This window comes from Andrographis paniculata, unplaced genomic scaffold (assembly GCF_009805555.1).
Source record: "Andrographis paniculata isolate CXL003 unplaced genomic scaffold, ASM980555v1 Contig51END, whole genome shotgun sequence".
NCBI classification, from domain to species: Eukaryota; Viridiplantae; Streptophyta; class Magnoliopsida; order Lamiales; family Acanthaceae; genus Andrographis; species Andrographis paniculata.
Genome location: NW_026137586.1, coordinates 1,336,218 through 1,359,377, shown reverse-complemented (window position 1 = coordinate 1,359,377; position 23,160 = coordinate 1,336,218). Strand labels below are relative to the sequence as shown.

At 34.6% G+C, this 23,160-nt stretch overlaps 2 protein-coding genes across 12 annotated transcripts; one reads left to right on the top strand and one right to left on the bottom strand.

Annotated features, from left to right (window-relative positions):
• Positions 1-615: 615 nt before the first annotated feature.
• On the top strand, positions 616-22,007 carry LOC127253638 (tRNA ligase 1). 11 transcript variants are annotated; one of them, XR_007839299.1, is made up of 30 exons: positions 616-851; positions 950-1,151; positions 1,470-1,904; positions 2,196-2,246; positions 2,450-2,532; positions 3,230-3,329; positions 3,797-3,875; positions 4,597-4,720; positions 5,943-6,049; positions 6,350-6,478; positions 7,068-7,132; positions 7,223-7,387; positions 7,734-7,894; positions 7,997-8,028; positions 9,191-9,366; positions 10,670-10,749; positions 11,397-11,462; positions 11,545-11,834; positions 12,425-12,532; positions 12,666-12,763; positions 13,319-13,379; positions 13,954-14,030; positions 14,128-14,199; positions 14,281-14,357; positions 15,406-15,486; positions 15,682-15,784; positions 16,428-16,586; positions 17,170-17,600; positions 17,680-17,798; positions 21,996-22,007. XR_007839299.1 is itself a non-coding variant. In XM_051278304.1 (29 exons), exons 2-28 carry the CDS (start codon positions 1,026-1,028, stop codon positions 17,560-17,562), a joined length of 3,498 nt encoding a protein of 1,165 aa, XP_051134261.1. In that variant the 5' UTR covers positions 616-851; positions 950-1,025; the 3' UTR covers positions 17,563-17,600; positions 17,680-17,900. The 11 variants fall into 11 exon arrangements, 2 of the variants coding, with proteins under 2 accessions (XP_051134261.1, XP_051134259.1); XR_007839292.1 differs by lacking the exon at positions 21,996-22,007 and adding an exon at positions 17,974-18,158; XR_007839298.1 differs by lacking the exon at positions 21,996-22,007 and adding an exon at positions 18,006-18,157.
• LOC127253639 (adenylate kinase isoenzyme 6 homolog) lies at positions 18,688-21,735 on the bottom strand. The gene is made up of 3 exons (XM_051278305.1): positions 21,469-21,735; positions 19,133-19,278; positions 18,688-19,002 (listed from the first exon to the last, which is right to left on the bottom strand). Exons 1-3 carry the CDS (start codon positions 21,676-21,678, stop codon positions 18,816-18,818), a joined length of 543 nt encoding a protein of 180 aa, XP_051134262.1. The 5' UTR covers positions 21,679-21,735; the 3' UTR covers positions 18,688-18,815.
• Positions 22,008-23,160: the final 1,153 nt, after the last annotated feature.

The following is a 23,160-nucleotide window of genomic DNA, read 5'->3' as shown; positions in this document are numbered from 1 at the left end:
AAAATTAATTTATTCATGTATATAATTAATATATTAGTAATATATTAATTGGGTTCGGGTTGGGTCCAAGGCCCGACCCGCACCCGATAAGGGTACACAATATCCGACCGGGACATGACCCAATACTCGAATAATTTGACCCGATTTCAAATAAATAGCTCGGGTCTGAGTTGGATCTCGGGTCCACCACGAACAATTGCCATCCCTATATATATATATATATATATATATATGCGTATAGCTAATAAAGAGTACTCATTCTATCCTATAAGAAAAATTTTATTTTCTATTTTGTAAAAGATAATATTTTGTGACCATGAGATTATGGGTTTAAATCTCGAACGCTTCAGATCACCTGCTATATATGGTTCGCCCTGGTGTGACTTTCTACCCCACATTTTATTTCATAGCAACTTGAATAAAAAAAAATAAAATATATAATTTCCTCTCTACCACGTTCCCTAAACTAAATTATCTACGTAATACTGTCCATTTAAAATATCGTGTCGAAATCAACTTATTTGGAACTAAAAAAGATAACTTTTAATATCATGGGCTCTAAGCCCAATAAACCACCATACAAATCTCCATTGATATGGGCCTCGACAGAAACGAGCTTCGGTTGAACTGAACTGCAAATCACATTGGAAAAGTCAGTTGGGAACGAAGGCGGTGGTAGTCGGAGCGGCTGATTGACGCATATAAAGCATCGTCGTTCATCATCGGAACACGAACTGTGGATTCTGAAAATGCTGCCGGAGTCTGAACGAACAGCTTTGGGAGGAGGCGAGCACCGCCTAGACTAGACCAGCCGGTCAGTATCCATATCCAGACAGTGATCGGCATTGGCGGCGAGTGATTAGCCATTGTTGTTGCTATTTCATTCCATGCGTGATTGTTTTACGACACACGACGTTTACTCACTTGCTACGATTAATTCACCTTTCAGTTGAATTCGATTCGAATCAGCAGCAGCAGCTTAGGAGCAGAGCGGAGCGGAGGGAGGTTGCCATTCTCTTCAGTGAATGTTGGTGTCGCAGAGAGTAGTTTGCGGCTTTGCTCGGGGTTACCGTTCTTCTTTGCCCTACCCTTTCTCCTTCACTCTCACCCATTCAGTTTTCTCCTTTACGATGCCTCGGCCTCGCAACCAGGTATTTCTGTTTTTGACATTTGTCTGGATGATTGGTTAGTTTCAAATTTCAATTATATTACGCTGGCGCTTGCTTTTTGGGTGATTATAATTTATAGGGTGTTATCATGTTATGCTTTATCGCTAGAAATCTGTTGTTACTGTTTGATCGATCATTAGGCCACAGATTTTTACGAGATTGTTCATTTATATTTTTGAGCTTGAGAATGTTTATATTTGTTATAATCCACAGTGGCTGGTCATTCTCGGTTGATAGTTTTTCTATTTTTTAATAAAGTGGCATTGGTGCTAATTGTTAAGATTTTCTTGTGAATTTCAGCGATGTGGAGTACAGAAAGGGCAGAGATGGGTAGAGAAATCAAAATCTACGAAGCCATTTACTTCCACATCGAATGCTACTACTGAAGCTGTCACCCAAAAGCTTGATGCACTGAGTGTTTCAGAAAGCAACGGGCGATCTCTTCTTACCGGTGGCGTACCTGTTCAAGAACAGAAAGCTATATGGAAGCCCAAGGCATATGGAACAATATCTGGACCGACAGCAGTTGCTACTAATAAAGCTCCAGTTGATCAAAAAATGGATCAGGGCACTGCAACTCAAACAGAATCTTCTACTAAATCTAATGCTGTTTTAAGTGCGTTGTTTGGTGGTAAATTAGTGGAGAGCTTTACTGTTGACAACTCAACATATTCACGTGCACAAGTCCGAGCAACATTTTATCCTAAATTTGAAAATGAGAAGTCCGATCATGAGGTATGTTGTTTCAATACACTTCTCTTTACCTGGATAAAACTCGATGAATTGGACTATTAAGGTTGGAAAAGAAGTTCCTTAATATTTTAAGATGTATGGGATTTGATGTTTCAAGTGATTTTTTCTTGATTATAATGTCTTTGGTTTAATGATTTGGTGTAGACATTATTAGGTCAACAGTTGGGTGAATTGGGAATCTTTGTCTTTGGCAGTGATATCATATTATGTACGGTAATAATTGGTGTAGGTGCTGCATTTAAATGACTGATTACCATTGTGTCCTTCTCACAGATTCGGACAAGGATGGTACAGATGGTGTCCCAAGGCTTAGCTACAATGGAGGTAGGCTTCTGAGCTCTTACTGCAGGCCTTTTCTTGTCTGCACTTATTACGAACCAACTCTTGATTAGTTTAGTACTGATCTGGATTTTTTCTTCTCATTCCTTGACTTTGCTCTTACTGTTTTGTGCTTATTCCATGCAACTGTGTATTTGTTGATTCACCCTTATCTAATAAATTCTTTTGTGACATTGCTTATTTAACAGGTTTCTCTCAAGCACTCTGGATCACTTTTCATGTATGCTGGGCATGAGGGGGGAGCATATGCTAAAAATAGCTACGGGAATATGTGAGCCCATCTCTGATGATCTTTGTCCTGAACTCTATATTTTGCTATTCTCATTTTGATGATGCATGTTTCTCATCATTCTACTGTCCACATGGATATAGATATGTCTAAAGAGGCCCCAGTCTTGTTTTCTTGTTAACATAGAGTGTAGATCCTTTCATTCCAGTCTGTTGAATGTCATATCTGTTCCATATGTGGTTGCTTATTGCATCTTCCGATTGCTCTCAACTATTGCTCGTTGTGCATTCTCAAACATGTCTGTGTGTGTGGGGTGCTGATCGCTTGTGATAAGCCTGATGTTGGGTTAAGGTATTGGGCAAGGACAATTTCTGCTTAGGGCTAAGTATGCAGTTTATTGTCTTGTGTAACCTTCAACATGGCATACTGAGGGTGGGGCTGTAGATGTTCTTCAAAGAATAAACTGCACAACAATGTCTGTTTCTTGTGGTGTGAAAATGCTTAAAGTTGCAGATAAGACCATTTAAATTTTAGTTCAATCAACAATATCATGGCTTGTTTTCACTTATCTGTAGCGGTTGTGTTTCCTTCCTACTCAAGTTCCCTGAGATCCTTGCATGTGCTACAGTTACACTGCTGTCGGTGTCTTTGCACATGGAAGTGTGTTTCATGAAGCTTGGGGTTCTACTCAACTTTCCTTTTCTACTCAAGTTTCCTGAGTTCCTTACATGTGCTACAGTTACACTGCTGTTGGTGTCTTTGTACTTGGACGTGTGTTTCGTGAAGCATGGGGTTCACAAGCCACAAAAAAGCAAGCTGAGTTCAATGAATTTCTTGAGGTAACTTTTTACCTGGTCACTTAAAAGATGGAAGTTGCCTGAAGTTTTTTAACTAGATGTTAGGAGCCGATCTTTGTTCTTTGTATACCTTGCATTCTTCTTTCTGCTTAACCAATGACATCTAAATGTCCAACTTGTTTGGTAATGGAGTAATACTAGGATGAGGCCTGTAGCCATCACACTCTAGTCATAGGTTTATGGCTTTGATGTGGTTATTCTAAGTTTCAACCCATGTGCTTCTATCCTCTCTCTAATTCCCTTATGCATGTGTGGATCCTCAGAAATTCATGCGAGCTACTTTATCACCTACTTTAATATTACATTAGTTTGCTCCTGCATATCCCTACCGGTGGGTTTGTTGTATGAGCATCTGTGAAGTTTTTTAGATGCATACATCATTGTCTGCAACATCACACTCCTTTTCGTGGCCTTGTTTTGTGATCTCTATATCATATTGTTCTATTCAGCGTAACCGTATGTGCATATCCATGGAGTTGGTTACCGCTGTACTAGGAGACCACGGGCAGCGCCCTCATGATGATTATGGTAAGAAAGATAAAAATGCCTTTTTGATTTCATATTATACACTGACCAACAACTATATAATATGTTATGTATTAATCTTATCATTGATGAGAACAGTTTGCTTCATGGCGCACCTTAATAAACAAACCCTTTTGTTATTTTCTTGTATCCACGTATCATGCTATCGTGTCCTTATGACTCTTGTCTTATTGCTCTTGCCTGCTTCTCTTCACCATGAGTATAGACACTTGTAGGTGTACTCAAAAGCAATGTTGAGGCTTTTACTTGATCCCGAGAACAGCTGACTTACATATTATTATTATGATTATTATTATATTTATTTGTCCTAACTTACAGCTTCCAAATAAAAAAATGCACCTTTTTCTTCTGTAGAGCAGTTTCCTATATAAGTGACACACGAGATTAAACATGAGACTGTGAGAGTGTCTTTCTACGTTCAAGTTGATGTTCAACCTATGGACCATGCTTTGAAAACAATACAAATTACTTTTATTATTATTATTATTATTTTTATATCTATACATTTGGGTGTACAATAAGTCAATTCTTTTCAATTCATTTTATTGATGTACATAATAAGAGGCATCTATTGTTCTTGGTATTGTTTTATTATTTGCATTTCTGACACCATTGATTAATCTTCACATTTAAATCTGTTATTAATACTACAGGGTTTAGTTCAACTGCTTCATATTGCTGAAACTCTCCTCTTCTTTGACAGTGGTTGTGACTGCAGTCACCGAGTTGGGTTGTGGAAAACCAAAATTCTATTCCACTCCTGATATTATTGCCTTTTGTAGAAAATGGCGGCTACCAACTAATCATGTGTGGTTGTTCTCTACAAGGTGAGTTTTGGTGCAGAATAGGTACTCTCTTTGTATTGCATTTTTAATATTAGTTTTTCTAAGATTGCACCTCAAGATGTACTTGGAGTTTAATTATACTATGATCATTTGTATATAGTGCCACCATTTACTTTCCACAAATAATGTCATTTTTATTCCTGGGCTTTTGGGTTTGACTCTCTCTGTTCTGTTCCCATGCTTGGTAATATTCATTCATCCTTCCAATGTTGTATTGCTAAATTTACTTTAATAGTCAAGTGGGCAGCTATGTAATGCGTCAATACATATCCCTTAAAATTGATGCCTGTAAAGTTGACTGATTTTTATGGCTTCATTCATTCCAAGCCTTTTGGTTTTCTGTCCTATTTTTCCATTTGTGTTGATGTTCAAGTTTGTTATATCATACTAACTTTAAATTTAGCTGATTAGAATGCCATTATGTGTTTACAATCCAATCCTGGAGCAATAACTTTGTAGCAGTAGTGCAATTTAACAAAATTTTCTAGCTATCAGTGTGTTGTCCATTGATACCATGCCTAGAGTTTCTTTACTAGAATCATAGAAAAGTCATTTAAAACTGAGATATGTGATGATGCAAAAATTCTGCTTATCAAAACATTCTAGACAAGCAGTCTGACTTTATCAAGAACTTGTGACCCCATCATCAAACTATTCCATTATGTAGAGCAGTAACACCTTTCGTTATGCGACCATATATGTTGACTTTTCCAGTTATTCCACTGGTGCAACCTTTTAACCTACAAAAGTCTCCATGCCATTTTTTTACTGTGGGCATCAACAGAGGTGTAAGTTGGCACACCCTACATAACTGCATGACAGACCACTTAGCTAGTGCTGTCTCGTATACCTGGTTATGAAGCAGCTTTTGGCTTGATGGTCTTTCCTTATCTTGCTTGCGGTGCATGATCTCTGAGAAGATCCTTGATCTTTCAAACTGGAAGTAGTTTCTATTGCTTTCTTTTAGCTAATGTGTGGACAAATCAAGAAGAATCTAATTTCACTAAATGAGAAACTTATTCTTCGTTATCATGGAGGTCAAACTGATCCATCAGATTCTATGTTCCTTTGAATGTGCATATGATTATCATGTCTTACGTTTTTAGTTTGTACTTCTGCTTGCAATGTTTTATTTGACCAAGTTTAAATTCAAAATTGTAGCGTCACTTCTTACTCAATTGTGTATATTCGTTTTTCATTTCAGAAAGTCTGTAGCATCATTTTTTGCTGCTTATGATGCACTCTGTGAAGAAGGAACAGCTACACCAGTATGTCAGGCTCTTGATGAAGTTGCTGATATTTCTGTACCCGGTAGGCTTTTTTTTTTATTGATACCAGTGATGTTCTTCTTAGTACTTACGGCCATCTGTTGTATTCTTTAATATACATGTTCTAAATTTACATTTCTGTATGACTTCGCTTTTATTCTTGATTTGCACAATTTTGTGTGGGTTGATCCATTTAAGTTGAATTTTCATTTTGTTATACTCAGGTTTGCCATTGACTGATGCTGTTAATTTATAGGCTTACCACTATGCGTGTAGATACTTCCACATTGTATGTGATGCTTGTTTGCAAGTCAAATAAATCATTCTTTTACTCCATCTGCAGGATCCATAGACCATGTGAAAAAGCAGGGTGAAATTTTGGAAGGGCTAGTGGCTCGAATAGTAAGTTGCAAAAGTTCTCAACACATGGAGAAGGTTCTGCAGGAGTATCCTCCATTACCAAAAGAAGAAGGTACTCTTATTTTACTGAAGTTACTGTTCAGTGTTCAAAGTTCTAGGAACAGTATAAATGTACTATTCTGATATCAAGTTAGCACTAGAATCACAATTGAAGAATGAAGACTACTGATTTAAAAAACGTGAGGACAATTAAATTATGTCAAGTACCATATGCCCCAGAATATTAATTTTGTTGAAACCAAGGGTCCAAAGAATAGTATTGGTTGTCTATTTTGATTATGTTTAGTAAGCAGGGATATTTGTGTATAGAATACATTTAAATAAAATTGGGAGAACTAGAATAGAGTACAAGCTTATTGATCTCTTTCACTAGCTTATTTTTTGTTCCAAACTTTGCTGGGGATAATTTGTTGGTTTTCCTACATTCAAATCCTTGATGTCAATGTACTTGGAACTAATGAACAGGCAATAACTGTGGTGGTCCCTGATAACAATAGAACTACTTCTATGTTGTTAATCTAGTGGGATTCTTGGTTTTTTTTTCCTTCTCTCTCCAACATGTTAATGAACTACTGTATACTTTTCCTTTGTGGATTGGTCAAGTCTCACTTTGATCCATGAGTTTTAAATTTGTGCTTCAGTTGACCAATCTCTGGGCTCCAACCTAAGGGAAATATGTGCGGCCAATAGAACTGATGAAAAGCAGGTGATATATTTTTCTCTGGTGATACTGACTTCCACACTTGATGATTTGGAAGGAAATTCTTATATTTATTGTTACTTGGGGTGAATACAGCAAATTAAGGCACTTCTAGAGAGTGTTGGTGCTGCTTTCTGCCCAAACTATTTGGATTGGTTCGGAAATGAGAATTACAGTTCTCATTCTAGAAATGCAGATCGATCTGTTCTGTCCAAATTTCTGCAAGCACACCCTGCTGATTATTCAACTACTAAATTACAGGTAGACTGTTCTCTTGTTCAATCATTTACTGACTTTTGGAACTAGGGAAATCAAACCTATGAAGTTTTATACAGATACGTGCATGTATCGTTAGATGTAGGGTTGAGAAATGCATACATTTTATTACACTTGGTAATTGTGGGAAAATGAGACTGCACTTTACCGGCTGTAACCACATGTATCTAATCTAAATATAGTAAGCAGACGTACACATTTCTGCAAATTGAAATGGTTAATTTTTTTTGTTAATGCTGCTCTAGTAACATGGCATGTAGTTATTAACCTTCTGCAAATACTCCTTGTCTTCTCATTCAATAATATTTACTTCATTAACCTGCTGCACCAGGAAATGGTTCGGCTGATGAGAGAAAAACGCTTTCCTGCTGCTTTTAAATGTTACCATAATTTTCAAAAGTTAAACTCTGTGGCAAGCGATGATCTTCATTTTAAGATGGTTATTCATGTGCACAGTGACTCAGCTTTTAGACGATACCAAAAAGAGATGAGGTGTGCTTCTTAGTATTTATATGTATAAGCTGCACATAGAACAAATTATTTTATTAGATATGAGGTACATTGATTTTCATTGATGAAGATGTCATATTGCAGGCACAATCCTGGATTGTGGCCTCTATTTCGAGGTATTTATTTTACTTCTAAACTGAAGAATGTACTTCTCCATTCCGTTGCTTAATCAATATGCATGGGGCATTGGTCATATAGATTTTATTTGGAGCATTGCATCACTTTTGAAGCATATATGGGCCTTCCTTTGACTTGTATGGCTAATGCTAACATTTTGATGTCTTGGCTCTACCTGATTTGTGGTTTTTGATATTGAATGCTTGTTTATTCTTGTTTTTAGCATTTGGTGTTGCAGTGACTTCATATCTACTTTTTGTGTGTGTGTGAGCTGAACCGTAGAACATATGGTGTAACATTTATAAAGGGTTGTGGTTAGGTTGCAGGCATTACCATATGCCATTGTCAATATTTATTTGTCATTCCTTGAACATAAGGGTGTGTTTGGTTTATTGGTTGGGTTAAAGTTGACATTATGCTCCCAGTTTTCTTCAAATATTACATTATGTGAAATTCATTCAAAATTTTTAATTTCTATCTCTTTCCCAATAAGCAAATATATTGATATACATTCAAAACTCTTTTTTTATTTTTTATTTTTATTTTTATAAAATTAGTTTATGTTGATTATATATAAAAATATAGTATATTTTATTTAGTTGTATTATATTACCTTCGTCCCATCTCAAAGTATGTTTTTGCTCTTTTGTAGTGGGTTAAAAAATAATAATATTTTATTGGTTTGTGGAAATGTATAAGGTCGTTTTGACATTTTTGCCTTTTTATTTATGTATAAAATTGTATGGGTAAGGTTATGCTTGTACTTTAAGTAAAAATTAGAAGGATTTGGTATTAATATATGATTTTTTTTACTATAATAGAAAAGAGATGCTTTTGAGTGAGATAGACGAAAATGGTAAAAGTAGTATTTTTAGTTGGGATGGAGGGAGTATAAAATTTTATTTTATAAAAAAATGATATTCATATTGTATATATTATATTGAGATATAATTTTTAAACTACTTAAATTCATGTTTTATATTAATTTTTATCATATATATTATATCATAAATCAAATATTAATTAAATAAATCTGCTCCAACGCAACTTACAATTTCAAATCCAACCGATAACCAAACACACCCTTTATTTTTTATTATATTGGTTTAATGTTTACTGAATGTTTCTCTAGTCAGCTTCTAATCTATGTTTCTTCTGCAGGATTTTTTGTAGACTTAAACTTGTTTAAGGATAGAACTGGGAAGGTTAAGGAATCTGACCAGGAAACAAATGGTGTAGCAGAATCTGGGAATACCTCAAATGTTGCACCTGCAAGCGATGATTTAGCTGATGAAGATGCAAACTTGATGATCAAGCTGAAATTTCTTACATATAAGGTATGAAATGAATCAATATCCACAGTGTTACCAAATTATTTAAGTTCAAATTATAATTTTGGTGCAGTTATATGTATAGTTAAATTGAGTGCAGTGGTGCTTCAATCATCATTAATACATGGAGAAGGGATGATATTTATGTGCAACTGTTTGCTTTCAAATGTTCACTATTGCTACACAAAAGGAGTTCAATAGCTATTTTCCAAAGATGTACACTGCTAAAGAATATGGATTCCTTGCTTATTGTTACATCATGTTGACATAGACAAGATATGGATTAATGGGATTCAGAAAATCTTCAATAAAACCATAATAAATAATAATCTTACTTATATGCATTGATATTAACAAGGTTTAAACTTTGGTGGTGTCAATTTCACACTCACAAATTTACTGGAAGTTTAGATCTGTGTTTGAAATTCTTGAGATGACCATAGTCACCACACATTTTTCCAAAATTTGGTGACTATGATTAATTCTAATTTCTCACCTTGATCAGCTTGATTTGTTTTTGCCAAGTTTAGACTGACTTCAGAAATTTCATGAGATGTGATTTTGCCAAATGTAAGCAATGTCCTTAAAAATGAATGATTATATTTGACATGGTATTAGATCCACTCTGAGCAAGAAGATCTAAAATGTTCAAACAAGGATGAATTTGCAATATATTTGAACACCTTACAACATCTAAAATGAGTTGACACAATATTAAGTAATCTATTACATTACAATAGTTAATGAGCATTGGGGAAGGACCAAATTTGAAAGTGAGGTGTCTCTGGGTTATTACATTTGAAAGATTTTTTCATTCTGCTTGTTATTAACAAGACAATTGATGTCTACATGACAATGAACTTATTATGCATTATGAAATTTGACATTTCAACTCATATATTACATCTTTTATTAATTGCTAAATTCTATCAAATTTTATTGCAAACCAATAGTAATGGGAGGAAAATTTATCGTGAGGAAACCATGTTGACTCAGCATCAGATTTATACCCCCCTTAAATATACACTAAAATATGCTTTAGATTTAAAGTTTCTTGGGGATCCTGGTATGGAATAATTTTCAATCATCATCCTAAAAGAGTTAAGATGGAATCCTTTTTCTTGATTGATGGAGGATCTCAAAGAAACTGCAAATATTTCTATTGATTAATCCAAATTTCTTTATCTATTTTGGCTGATGATCACTTATTAGACACAATCAATTGTTTTTATTTTTGTGGTTTGATGCTGAGTTGGACTGTTGGAGAAGACGATGCATTAATTATTCAAGAATATATCTGAATGTGCAGATAAGGACATTTTTGATTCGAAATGGCTTGCCAATTCTTTTTAAACAAGGTGAAGCTGCATACAAAGCCTACTACCTAAGGTTAGTTTGTCTGCAGTCCATCATCTATGGAATTGTGTTTATACTATATAACTAAATAATTTAATGAACAATCTTCCCCATTTGACAATATTGTGTTTGTGCATGCTATTTGATGTGCACTGTCTTAGAGAAGACGCCTATGTTCAAAATATTTGATCTAAATGATTCTCTCTGTGTGTTGTTTTTAAATTTCATTTTCACAAATTGTTTCTGCCTTATGAATTATGATTCTGATCAGAGTTTAAGGTTTCAGAATTTATTTTTCTAATTATACGTTTTGTAGCCCTTTTTTTTCACCTTTCTCTCTCTCTTTTTTTTTTTTTTTTTTTTTTTTGCATCTGGTAAATTCACATGCATGTACTCAGCAGTGGATAACTTTTCTGTAATTAACTGTACATGTAATAGATAATTGACCAATGCCAAGAAACATCTTCAGCACTTGTACGTATACAACCATGAATTTGGATTACAATCACATTTAGTGAGTTTTGTGTCTTGATTATTGATTAAATTCGCCGTAGACAACTTATTGGAGATAATCAAATTGTCAAGGAGCAGATTATTATTGTCTTGTAAAGCCAGTTTCTCTTGTGTTATTAATCTACACACACAAATGTATCTAATATATTATTATGTGGCAATTCCAGGCAAATGCAAAAATGGAATACTTCAACTGCGAAGCAAAGAGAGCTTAGCAAGATGTTGGATGAATGGTAATCCTGATTTCTCTTGGAGCTTGCATGAAGTTGTTGGACCGTATTTGATTGTGCTTATTTTTTCTTTTTCTTTATCAAGGGCTGTATTTATACGTAGAAAATATGGACGCAAACAGCTGTCTTCTTCCACATATCTTAGTGAAGCAGAACCATTCCTCGAGCAGTATGCGAAGCGCAGTCCTCAAAATCAGGCTCTGATAGGAGCTGCGGGCAATTTGGTGAGAGTTGAAGACTTTATGGCAATTATTGATGGAGGAAGAGATGAAGAGGGTGACTTGGAGCCAGAGAGAGATACAGTGCCAGTAAGTCCAACTCCACATGTGAAGGAAGCTGTTAGGAAGGATGAAGGACTCATCGTCTTCTTCCCTGGTAAGAGTTAATCTAGTGCCTTATACCTCTTTTTATAAATTATAATTATATACCATTTACTTGACCTTTCACCTCTGAATGATGGGCACAAGTTAAATGCTTTATTGAAACTAGCTGTTAGGAAGGATGGTAGAAGTTAAGTGACCTACACCACTTTCTGTGTTTCTATAAAGTTTTGACCCGTGAAGATTGATTGATGATGATTGAAATGCTTCTTGAAAGTTAAGTGTAATAAGATCTCAAAGATACAAAACTCAGAAGAAACCCTTATGATATGATAATATTATGTCATAGAGCCTGAATGCTAGAAAAACTAGATTGGTAAGACCTTAAAGCTGCATAAAGTAATTGTTAATGTGGAATTGTAAGATACTTAATGTGTTAAATATCTTTATTGTTTTTGCTGTCAGACAACAGCATGAGTGAGATGTTTTTCCATTCACAAAGAAATCTTTTTTGTTCATTTTGTTGTTGATTTGTTTATTTCCAAACATTTTACCAAGAAAGGAATTTTTCTATCTGGTGTTCCCCCATGTTAATGGCTCTAGCTTTGTTATTTCCAATATATGTCATCAAATGTGCCTTTTCAGGAATACCTGGCTGTGCTAAGTCAGCACTTTGTAAGGAAATACAGAGTGCCAGCAGAGAACTTGCTGACGATCGTCCAGTCCATAGTTTGATGGGGGATCTTATCAAAGGTACTGAGCTTAGCTTACAACTTTTTCTTTCCTACAGCAAAGGTATATTGCCCAAATATTTCCAAAGGTCTTTACTCATGAATTTTCTGTTGTTCTGCTATGCATTTAATTTTCTTTATTGTTACTGAAACAGGAAAATATTGGGGGAGGATAGCGGAAGAGCGGCGCAAGAAACCTTATTCTATCCTGCTTGCTGATAAAAATGCTCCTAATGAGGAAGTTTGGAGGCTGGTAATAATTAGTGATTCCTGAAGTTATGATTAGTATGGTTAACAGTGTGCACAAGGTTAATTTTATTTGAAGAAATCTAACACCCTGTCTCAACAATCATGATTTCCGCATGGCCCACTTTTTGGAGAACTCGCTGATTGCCTGCAAATGCTACTACCCAAATCATCACCATGCAGATGATAGGAAAAGAACTGTGGAAGAGTAATTAAGAGCCCTAACAATACTTATAAGTGAAATATGCGTAGATACTAACAACATGCATAATCACTCATCATTCAATTGAACAAGTATTCTTGCACCCTAGCTCCAAGTTAATAACTCAGATCACTAACTTGGCCTCCCAACATAGTGCTTTCCAGGGTCTATTTCTGGATGGGGGAGTTATAACTGGATGCGTTAAAACTTATTTCTCTTTCTTTGGCTTTTATTTGTTCTCACTTTTTGTGTCATTTCGGTGTTGATGTAAGAATCTAAGGCAGGGACTTTCATCTTTAAGAGTTTTTAAGACTCTACAGTTGCTTACTTTTGTGTTTTCTTTTATACAACATTGTACAGATTGAAGACATGTGTCGCAGCACAAAGGCATCTGCAATCCCAGTTGTACCAGATTCAGAAGGTGAAGTGCTCCAGTGGTTGCGTATCAAATTTCCAGAACCTGTGTATATCGTTGAGTTCCACATTATTTGTGAAGCATGCCTAAATGTTCAACTATAAGTTTTCTAAACAACTTAAATCTTTTACCAACAAAAATGTGGTATGTGGTGGACTAGACTGATCATTATAGAGTAAGTATCACATCCTTCATAGTTTCAGAATCTGGAGCAATAATACTTGGTACAATTATTAGTTTTACTGGCTTGAAATTATGATTGTGGGCACACACCGGCCATTTAGTGTTTTTGATGGTTAAATTGATTCATACGAATCTAATTGGTTAAAGAAATGGAGGATATAGTACATTGAAATCATAACAAATATTAGTGACTTCATCCTGGATATTTGATCTACTCTTTCTATCCTCAATAAATATTTTGCATCTTAGAAGTGCACGTCTAATAGATATCCTATGTTTTTGTAAGTTTCTTACCAATTAAAAGTTTGTAGGTTTTTCAATTTTAATAACTATATTGACTTTTTACTTCGCTAACTATACTAATTTCCAATGTGGATTTCTCTTGGTATACTTGCAGGAACTGAATCGAATCCTTTCTCTCTTGATGCTCTTGCTGTTTTCATTTTCCGAGTCCTTAACCGAGTGAATCATCCGGTAATAAATAAAATTAATTTGAATGTCATCTTTTCATACACTTCATTCTAGGAACAATCAAACCAATGGTTTTCTTTTTGTTCATTTGCTTCTTCAGGGAAACCTTGACAAGACATCTCCAAATGCTGGTTATGTGTTGTTAATGTTCTACCATTTATATGATGGCAAGGTACTGCTATTGTAATTATGATAATATGCTTTTATATATTCCATATAGTTTCTATAGTAATGACATTATCCTCAATTCCAGAGCCGCAAGGAGTTCGAATCTGAGCTAATAGAACGATTTGGTTCACTGGTGAAAATGCCTTTATTGGAATCTAACAGGTTCTTATTTCATTAGTTTGGTGCCAACTGTACATCTTCAATTATGGTTTAGATAAGTGCAAGAATAATTATATAGATATGTAGCTCAATACTAGAAAGCGTGTTTTCTCTGAATTGTTAATTCATGTTTGGTATTTTATCTGAATTGTTTTCAATTTTTCTTAAGGGTTGTTATTGTTGATGAAAAACTTGTTCTCAGAAAAAAAAAATAGGGCGGCTGTATGATTGAAACAAGCATTAATTCCTATTATATTCTACATTCTACAAAGTTTCCTCATATTACTATTTTTGAGTCACTGTATTGTTGGCTTCACCCAAATATAGACAGCTTCCTGTTATTCAAATTACTATAACATACTGCTCCAGCAGCTCCTCGTTAGTTAGTTGGAGGATGCAGTATTGCCCATATAGGAAACACATGAATGAAAGGAGGAGAGTAGAAAGAACAAAACATATCACCTTTAAATGTTTTGTGCTTGTACTGTTTCTTGAAGATGTGAAACCTATGGCTTGTTTTTTTTGTAGTGTTCTTGCTTGAGTCAATCGTTTAGCTGTACTTGTTATTTGGCCCCTGGAGAATTTTACTAGTGATGGTTTTTGTACGTCAGCTGTATGTTTAGCTGATGGAAAGTTGGATTATTTAATGTATGAATTATGTTTAGCTGATGGAAAGTTGGATTATTTAATGTATGAATAGTTCTTTGATTTTGATTAAGGGGTTGTTGAATTCTTGCCTTCACATAAGAATAAATAGAATACTTATAAGTTTGTCAAACATGCCTCGTGTAGCTAGGGGTTTTTTTCATAAAAGGCAACCATTTTATTTCCCGCACATAATAACATTATATATAATGTTTCCCTCTCAAAAGTTTGATAAAAGATGTGAATCTCTTACTTTTATATATTTTCATCAGTTCTGTTTCCTGATTTTTTATTTGCTTGGTGGCTTTCCTGAATGTTGGTCCTTAATCTGCAGATCATTAATTCCTTTTCCATCGTGAATATGATGTAGACTTACAGTATTTTATGTTTCTCTTGGTATGTTTAGATCTCCTCTGCCTGAATCTGTGAAAACTGTTCTGGAGGAAGGAATTAATCTCTACAAGCTTCATACTAGACAACATGGAAGGTGATTGCCCTGTTACTTATAATTTTATTTTGTCGTTTATGAATAGAAGTTTGTATGCTTTGTTGCACTGTTTTAATTTGTTCTATTATGACATACATCTGATAAGGAGCTGCTGCCCATCATTCCAAGGTGGCAAGTATCGGAGGTTTTGTTCTAATATTTAATTTTAATTTATATATTTTTACCCTGTGCTAGATTGGAGTCCACAAAAGGCACATATGCAAAGCAGTGGAGTGAATGGGAGAAAAAATTGCGCCAGACCTTACTCGGGAGTGAAGAATATATGAAATCCATTCAGGTTAGTTGGCGTCTGTATTCTTTAGTAGGTGTTCGCCATTGCTTACTAGTAGTCTCTTATGCTTCAAGCTTAGTCTCAAGGCAAATTGGTAGAAGCTAGCACAAATAATTCATGTATATCGCTTCGGCTACAGTGTTGACAACGCATGATTATATAATATGCAAAATATATTTTAACAACATATTATATAATTTCATATAGCACAATATATTATTGCTTTCAGCACATGTATTTGTATATGATAAAACATTATGTTGTGCTATATAAAAATATATACTGTCTGCCTTATATATATGTGTATGTGTGGTGGTCTGCGTGGTAACCACCACCCGTGTATGTGTATATATATATATATATTGAAAAAACTTGGTCAAATTAATCTGTTTATGTAATAATCAGATAATATTATGTGATATTTTTTAAATTATTAGTCATTGCACTGCTGAGTGAATTAACATATACCATTTGAAGTTCATCTTTAAGGTCACAGCATTGTTATATTTTATGAGAACATTGGAAACAAGTCAGTCATAGAACACACTCTCAATTTCCATCCAATTAACACATGGCCATAGATACATTGTGCTTTTGCTTCGTCATCTAGGCTTTCTAATTGTCGTATGATCCCGAGCTGTCTCTGCAGGTCCCGTTCGATGTTGCTGTTCAAAGGGTTCTCGAACAACTGAAAACAATTTCTAAGGGAGAATATGTAGCTCCTAGTACAGAGAAAAGGAGGCTCGGCAGCATTACCTATGCTGCTGTTAGTTTGCCAGTGTCAGAAATTCTAACTCTCCTCCATAATGTAAGTTAAATACATCCTCTCTCGTGTTTCTTACATTTAAAATAATAAATCTCCCTCCTCTGATATGTACGCCGCTCCTTTTTTTTTTTTTTTATTATTTTCTACTAAACTTATGTATAATTTATTTAAAGTAAAACAAGTTTATCAATCCATAATTTTGTTAATGCTTACTTTTAACAAATAATAATAATAACTTTGCTATACTTTTTGTACCTATCCAACTATTTTTGTTTTAATCTAATTTCTTAATAATTTTTTTTATAATACTCACCTTACTTTTTACTATCTCATTTTATATTAAAATACCGTTATTTTTTAATTTCTTTGCCTAAACAAATTGACAAAATTATTCTGGACAGAGGGAGTATAACCGAAACAGGGGTAGATGTATCAATAATGTTAGGGAGTGGTCATGAGTTCTGACTCCTACCTTTTGTACCGTATTTAAAAACTTTTGTCGCTTTTAATCCTGATTGATCGAACGTATTATATCCCTTGATAATCGAACGTTTTTTTTTTTTTTTTTTAATTTGTATTGCTTTTGATCGGTTAGCTAATTTGACTTAATGGCTTGTCGACACAGTTGGGTGCAAAGGATTCAGGAGTTGCAGCATTCCTCGACAACAAGAACTTAAGGAACAGCCTTACGAAAGCCCACGTGACCCTCGCCCACAAGAGGAGCCACGGCGTAACTGCCGTAGCCAGCTATGGTTCTCATGTCCACCAAAATGTTCCCATTCACATGACTGCACTACTGTTCTCGGACAAACTGGCCGCCCTGGAAGCCGATCCCGGGGTGGTCAGCGGGGAAAAGATAAATTCAAAAAACGAGTGGCCGCACGCCACGCTGTGGACTGCTGAAGGAGTCGCGCCCAAAGAAGCCAACACCTTACCTCATTTATACGGCGAAGGGAAAGCCAGCCGCGTAGAGATCAACCCTCCGGTGACAATATCGGGAGTTCTCGAGTTCTACTAAAAATATAGATATGGTTATTATGTTCGAATAATGAGCAGGTGCATGAGTTTTTTTTTGTATAATTTGGGTGGTGAGTTTCTCTAATTGATAATCAGCCACGATTTTGTGTTCGTGTAGACGACAGGCAGACGTACACAAAGATGGTAACAATAAAAGGGGTTTATGCTGCTGATGCTACTGCTCGTAATTGCAAAGTTCATGGCGATGCTAGGAATGTGTAACATTACTGCTTACAGGTACTAATCAATAATGTGTGCTCATTTTCATTAGAAAAGCTTTACATACATACGAGATTCAACTGCTCTTTAGTCTTATTTTAAAAAATATTTCAGTCAATCTATCACATAGTATACTGCAGTTATAACGGTGAAATGTTTTAAATGTTGTTACTTATAAAATGTGTATACACAGAAAAGTCACACTAGGCGAACTATGTGTGGCAGGTGACCTGAGACGTCCAACCCCTACACCGGCCATCTCTTACGGGATTTTTTACAATCTTTTTGGTTGTAGCGTTTGAGGGTTTTTACTGTATCATTATTTTTCAAAATAATTTGTGTTTATATCATGTTAAATAATTATTTTAATTTTAAATTTTACTGTATAAAATTCAAACCACACCAACAAAATCAGCCAAGCGGAAAAAAAAAAACCACATTGGGAACCCTCAAGACAAAATTTAACTAAATAAGATATTGGTAGGATTTAATTAGGTAAATTCTTTAACAGAGAACAATAGCTTGCAAATCGCTAGTGGGTAAATTGAACTACAGACGTCTATATATCACTCCTATTCATTAAACTTAGATGTTCTTTTTTATTTTTTCCACAAAATATGTATTTTATATTTATAATAAATAATTTTTACACCCGCTTTTATTTATTTCTTTTAACATTATATTCATTTACCAATTTATTCAAAATTTTCTCCTATTTGTTCAACATAAGAACCCTCAACCGATACTATATAAATAAATGTTCAGACCGAGCATAACGGTAGTTTGCCGATCTGGTTCACTGCTTGATTTCTTTGAATTCATATTAGGTAAAACCAAATTTACTAATTTGAATACTAATTCCGGTTTCAATCCAAAAGCAAAGGTGCAAAAAAAAAAATAAAACATGAGTGAAATACATCCCTATATATATATATATATTAAAATATATTGAACAAATACCTTCATCAAACACCCAAAAGATCTGTATCAAAGAAATTCAATCATTCATACAAAGATTATAACTTAACTCCAAAATCAAGATTGGGAGCTCCAGCTTCTTACCCAATCAGTTAAGGAAGAAACATTCCGATCCATGTCATCGATGCAGTCGCTTTTTAGCGCCACCACAATGTCTTCTGCGTAACTCTCCGTCGCCTCCTCTAAAAGAACCTGAAAGATCTCGCATTCGACATTATTTTTTATCTTGTTTTCCTCATAATCCCTGCAATGGAGGAATTTACGATAATGGTAAGTGATTTGAACATAGCTAGGACTAAGAACTGAGGGTTTAACAAATAACGAAGAACACATGTGGTGCTATAGGCGAGGAAGAAGCATATCTATTCTATCACCTCTTAGTAAGGCGCTCGTACAGAACAGAGTTGTCGGTTTGTAGCACCACAACGCGGTCGAACCAACGTTCAGGAAAGAAGTCACAGCCGTGATAATCAACTATATTTCCGCCTTCTTCCATCAAATCCTCAAGCTCATCACACACCTGCACAACACACAAAATTGAATGAAATACGAGCTAAAAGCCAATCGGGAATTATACATGTTTACGGAAATACATTAAAGCTCTTAGTTAACGATACTTTTGCTATTCTCTGTCCGCTCAAAAGCTATAATTTTTCAATTTTCATCCATCCAAACACGAAGTATACTCAGGTCTTGCCTGCTACATATGGTTCGCCTAGTATGACTTGTCTTGTCGAGCTTAATTTGCAGTCTATTAGGTTGCGAGTTTCCACATTATAAAAAAAATAAAAAACAAAAAAACACGAGGACAAAAATAGCACTACCATTTTAATACTAATATTTCTTAATTTCTGCACAAAAAACAAATGTATATCTTGTTAGTGGACGTTGAGAGTACTATTCAGCAGATAGTTAAGAAAATAATCCCTCAAAATTGTCGAAGATGATTATTTAACAATGCCACAAAATGAACATGCCCAAAATATATAAAGATTGAAGAAAAAAATCCACATCAGACCAGTTAACATTGATTGTAGTTGTGAAGAAATGGTTTGTCGGTCACGGAATATTGAAAAATGCCTTGATGTGTTAGAAGCATTGAACAAAGCGTCGAGGGAAAACCAAGTTCACAAGAATCCGTACGATAACCTAGGTTGTTCCAATACACCCAAAATTAGGAATGCTGACAATGACAAAAAAAAAAAACACGAAACACCATCTATTGCAACAAGTGTGAGATGTCCACATATCATGCCATGGAGCAGATCAGGTATTGATTTCATTAAATCAGCATCTGTCGATGAAATTCAGTATCTATATAACTACAGTCTGCTATGAATATTTTGAATATAAGATCACTTATACAACAATATATTGATATAAGAAAAACAACATATTCAAGAACAAAAAACATGTGAACAATAATTCAATAAAAGTTTTGTTATGGAACCACAACATATCCAAACATTTGTTAAACCTGTCTATTGTACAAACATATAACATATCAACACTCAACATACATAATTGAAGTGAACAACAACATACGAATACGAGAACTACTACTCAACTCATGTATAAGCATTCAGCATATTAAATGAAAATTTAATTATCTGACTTTAAATTTATGAAGTGACGTTGTCCTTATTACAAGAAAAACATATTACCACAGTGACACTGATAAAACGGAACATACCATCGTACTCTCTTTACCTAGTAAAATATAACTATTTGTTTTTTTGCATGAAAATTAAGAAAAATTGTGTAAAATATCGGAGGCCTTGGAGGTTTAAAACTCATGGCCTCATAGTTAGTTACGAATTCACTCCACATTTGTGACACCTCGTGTAATACTCCCGGAATTGGGCCGGTGTTCGGCCAACTCCCGTAGATGAACCGGTGCCCGGCCATCCAAGGTTGAATATAGTTTAAATAAATTGAATAGACTATTCATGTCAACAATGTGCACATTCCTTTTCGGAAGTCCTACTGAAAAAACTCTAGAGTTAAGCATGCTTGCTTTACAGTCATTTGAGGATGGGTGACTCTTGGGAAGTTTCATATGGTGCGCGTAGTGAGGACCGAAGCGTCCTGGAAGGACACCTGTTAGGATTGTAAACTGGCCCCACAGATCCACACCTTCAAACACTGTGCCCGCAAAGCCGGACGTGTCGGAATCGCGGAATCGCAGACTGACTCCATATGTCAACACATGTCCTTCCACCCTGGTTCTAATCCTCAGTTACACGCACTGTTGAAAACTTCCCAGGGGTTGCCATCTTTAAATTACTCCAGGCAAACACATTAACTCTAGAGTTCTGGCCTACACGGTTTCATTTACGAAAATTGGTCTACCTTCCTTAAAGGGACTAAAAGTTCACGTTTTTTTTTTAGTCTCACAGAACATGGTATCAAACAATTGTTTAAACCAAAAGTTCCAACTGCAGAAATAAGTTTAGGCAGCAATCTGTATCCAAATTCATGGCTGATATATTAAATTAATACTAAAATTTTCGTGGAGGTCGAAAAACTTCAACAACAGCTGAGTACTATTCCACTCAGAATGCATATAATTATCAGCTCGGAACTGAATCAATGGAGGTAGAAATCTTCTTTTTTTTTTTCGCACAGTAATGTGTAATTTTACAAATCAAACAAACGCCCAAGGAAATTTTGAAGATTGGATCACAGAGTGGTGTGGCGAAGGACTTACGAGATCTTCATTGATGACATAAGAGTCGAATTCCTCGTCCCATCCGTCATGGAGACTTTTCTCCTTCACCAATTCACTGACGTTGATATGCCGCAGATTGGCCGCTTCGGCTAGTGCCGCCGACGTCGTCGTTTTACCTGTCCCCGGTGTGCCCGTGATCAGGATATTCGGTCTTGCTCTTGTCTTCCTTCGGCCGTCGTTCGTCGCCATTTTCGGAGCTCCGCCTCACTCGGTCGCCGTCGATTAGGGTTTCTCTTATATGAGGGGATGAAGGCGGTGCTTTACTTATTTATTTGTTTTTTTTTGAACGCTAAAATTTTTCTTAATTTTTTTTTAATTTATCCCATTACTAATTTTGGCAAAGTCATTGAAAAATGATTGAATATTTATTTACAATTAAATCATTAACTTTATTATATTTTCTCTTTATTTATTTTACTTTTTAATTAAATTTTCAAAAATATCCTTAATTGCCTATCACTTTTTCATAGTAGTAATTTATAGTCCTCTATTGCGGCTCGTGGCAGGTGACCTGAGACTTCATGGTCACAAGTTTAACTCCTACGCCACCATACCATCTCCTACGGACCATAGATATACTTAAATATACACAATGGAGAGGTCAGATTAATAAAATTATACAATGAAATCTTCAACACTTTTAAATATTACATTAAAATCTTTTTGCATAATTGGTCCTATTATTATTATTATTGTTTTAATCCTATAATATTTTGATTATATTACATTGAATTAAATAATTATTGTGTATATTGTGTTACCATTTTCACAATATTTTTTAAAGATAGGCATAGTTTAGATGCATCAATCAAGATAGTCAATATTTCGTGTGTAATTTAAAAAGATTGATAATATTTAATCAAATACTAAAAAATAAGAAAGTGTATAATCATATGCAATATAATGGTTTATTCTTAAAATGTTCTATATTATAACTTCATCCAATAAAATACACCCAATCAGATTACAAAATTTGCAAAATTTATGTAAATATATACACACTCCATTATGATTTGAGACAATATAAATACTTGCATTGGTATTTCTACAAAATAACATAATATAATACTCCATAAAAGATCGATAATCGAACAGATCATACAAAAAAATAAAAAAAGAAAAAGAAATGAAGATGAGCAGGAACTACTCGTTCGTTGTCTTAGCTGTGTTGCTTATCATGGCCTCAGGTAATTAGTTTTTTTTTTTGGTTTGTTTTGTGTTTAAATTTTAATTTTAATTTTTATAGTATATTAATTGTGATATTTTATTAAAAAAATAAAATTATTTTATCAAACCAAACAAACCCTTACTAATTACTATACAAACTATATAATTAAAATTTTGGAAATAGTAATTTTTCCGACCTATTTCCAATCTATAGTTACATATATCAAATTTTAAATATACAAAATGTTGAGTGATATCAATGTATTCATATACTAAATGAATTTGTTCACCGAATCATCCGTCGTGTATATATATATATGTGTATATGTTGGTCTTTTATAATTGAATATATTGTCGCAAAATAAATTAATTTATCGAAAATTAACGCAGGTTGGGAAATTACAAGGGCTAGGACAGTCGACGAAGAGTATTCTTCGTATTATAATTATAATGAAGATGGAGAACCAAGCATAAAGGCGGGTGGTGCCTGCAAATCCGACAAGG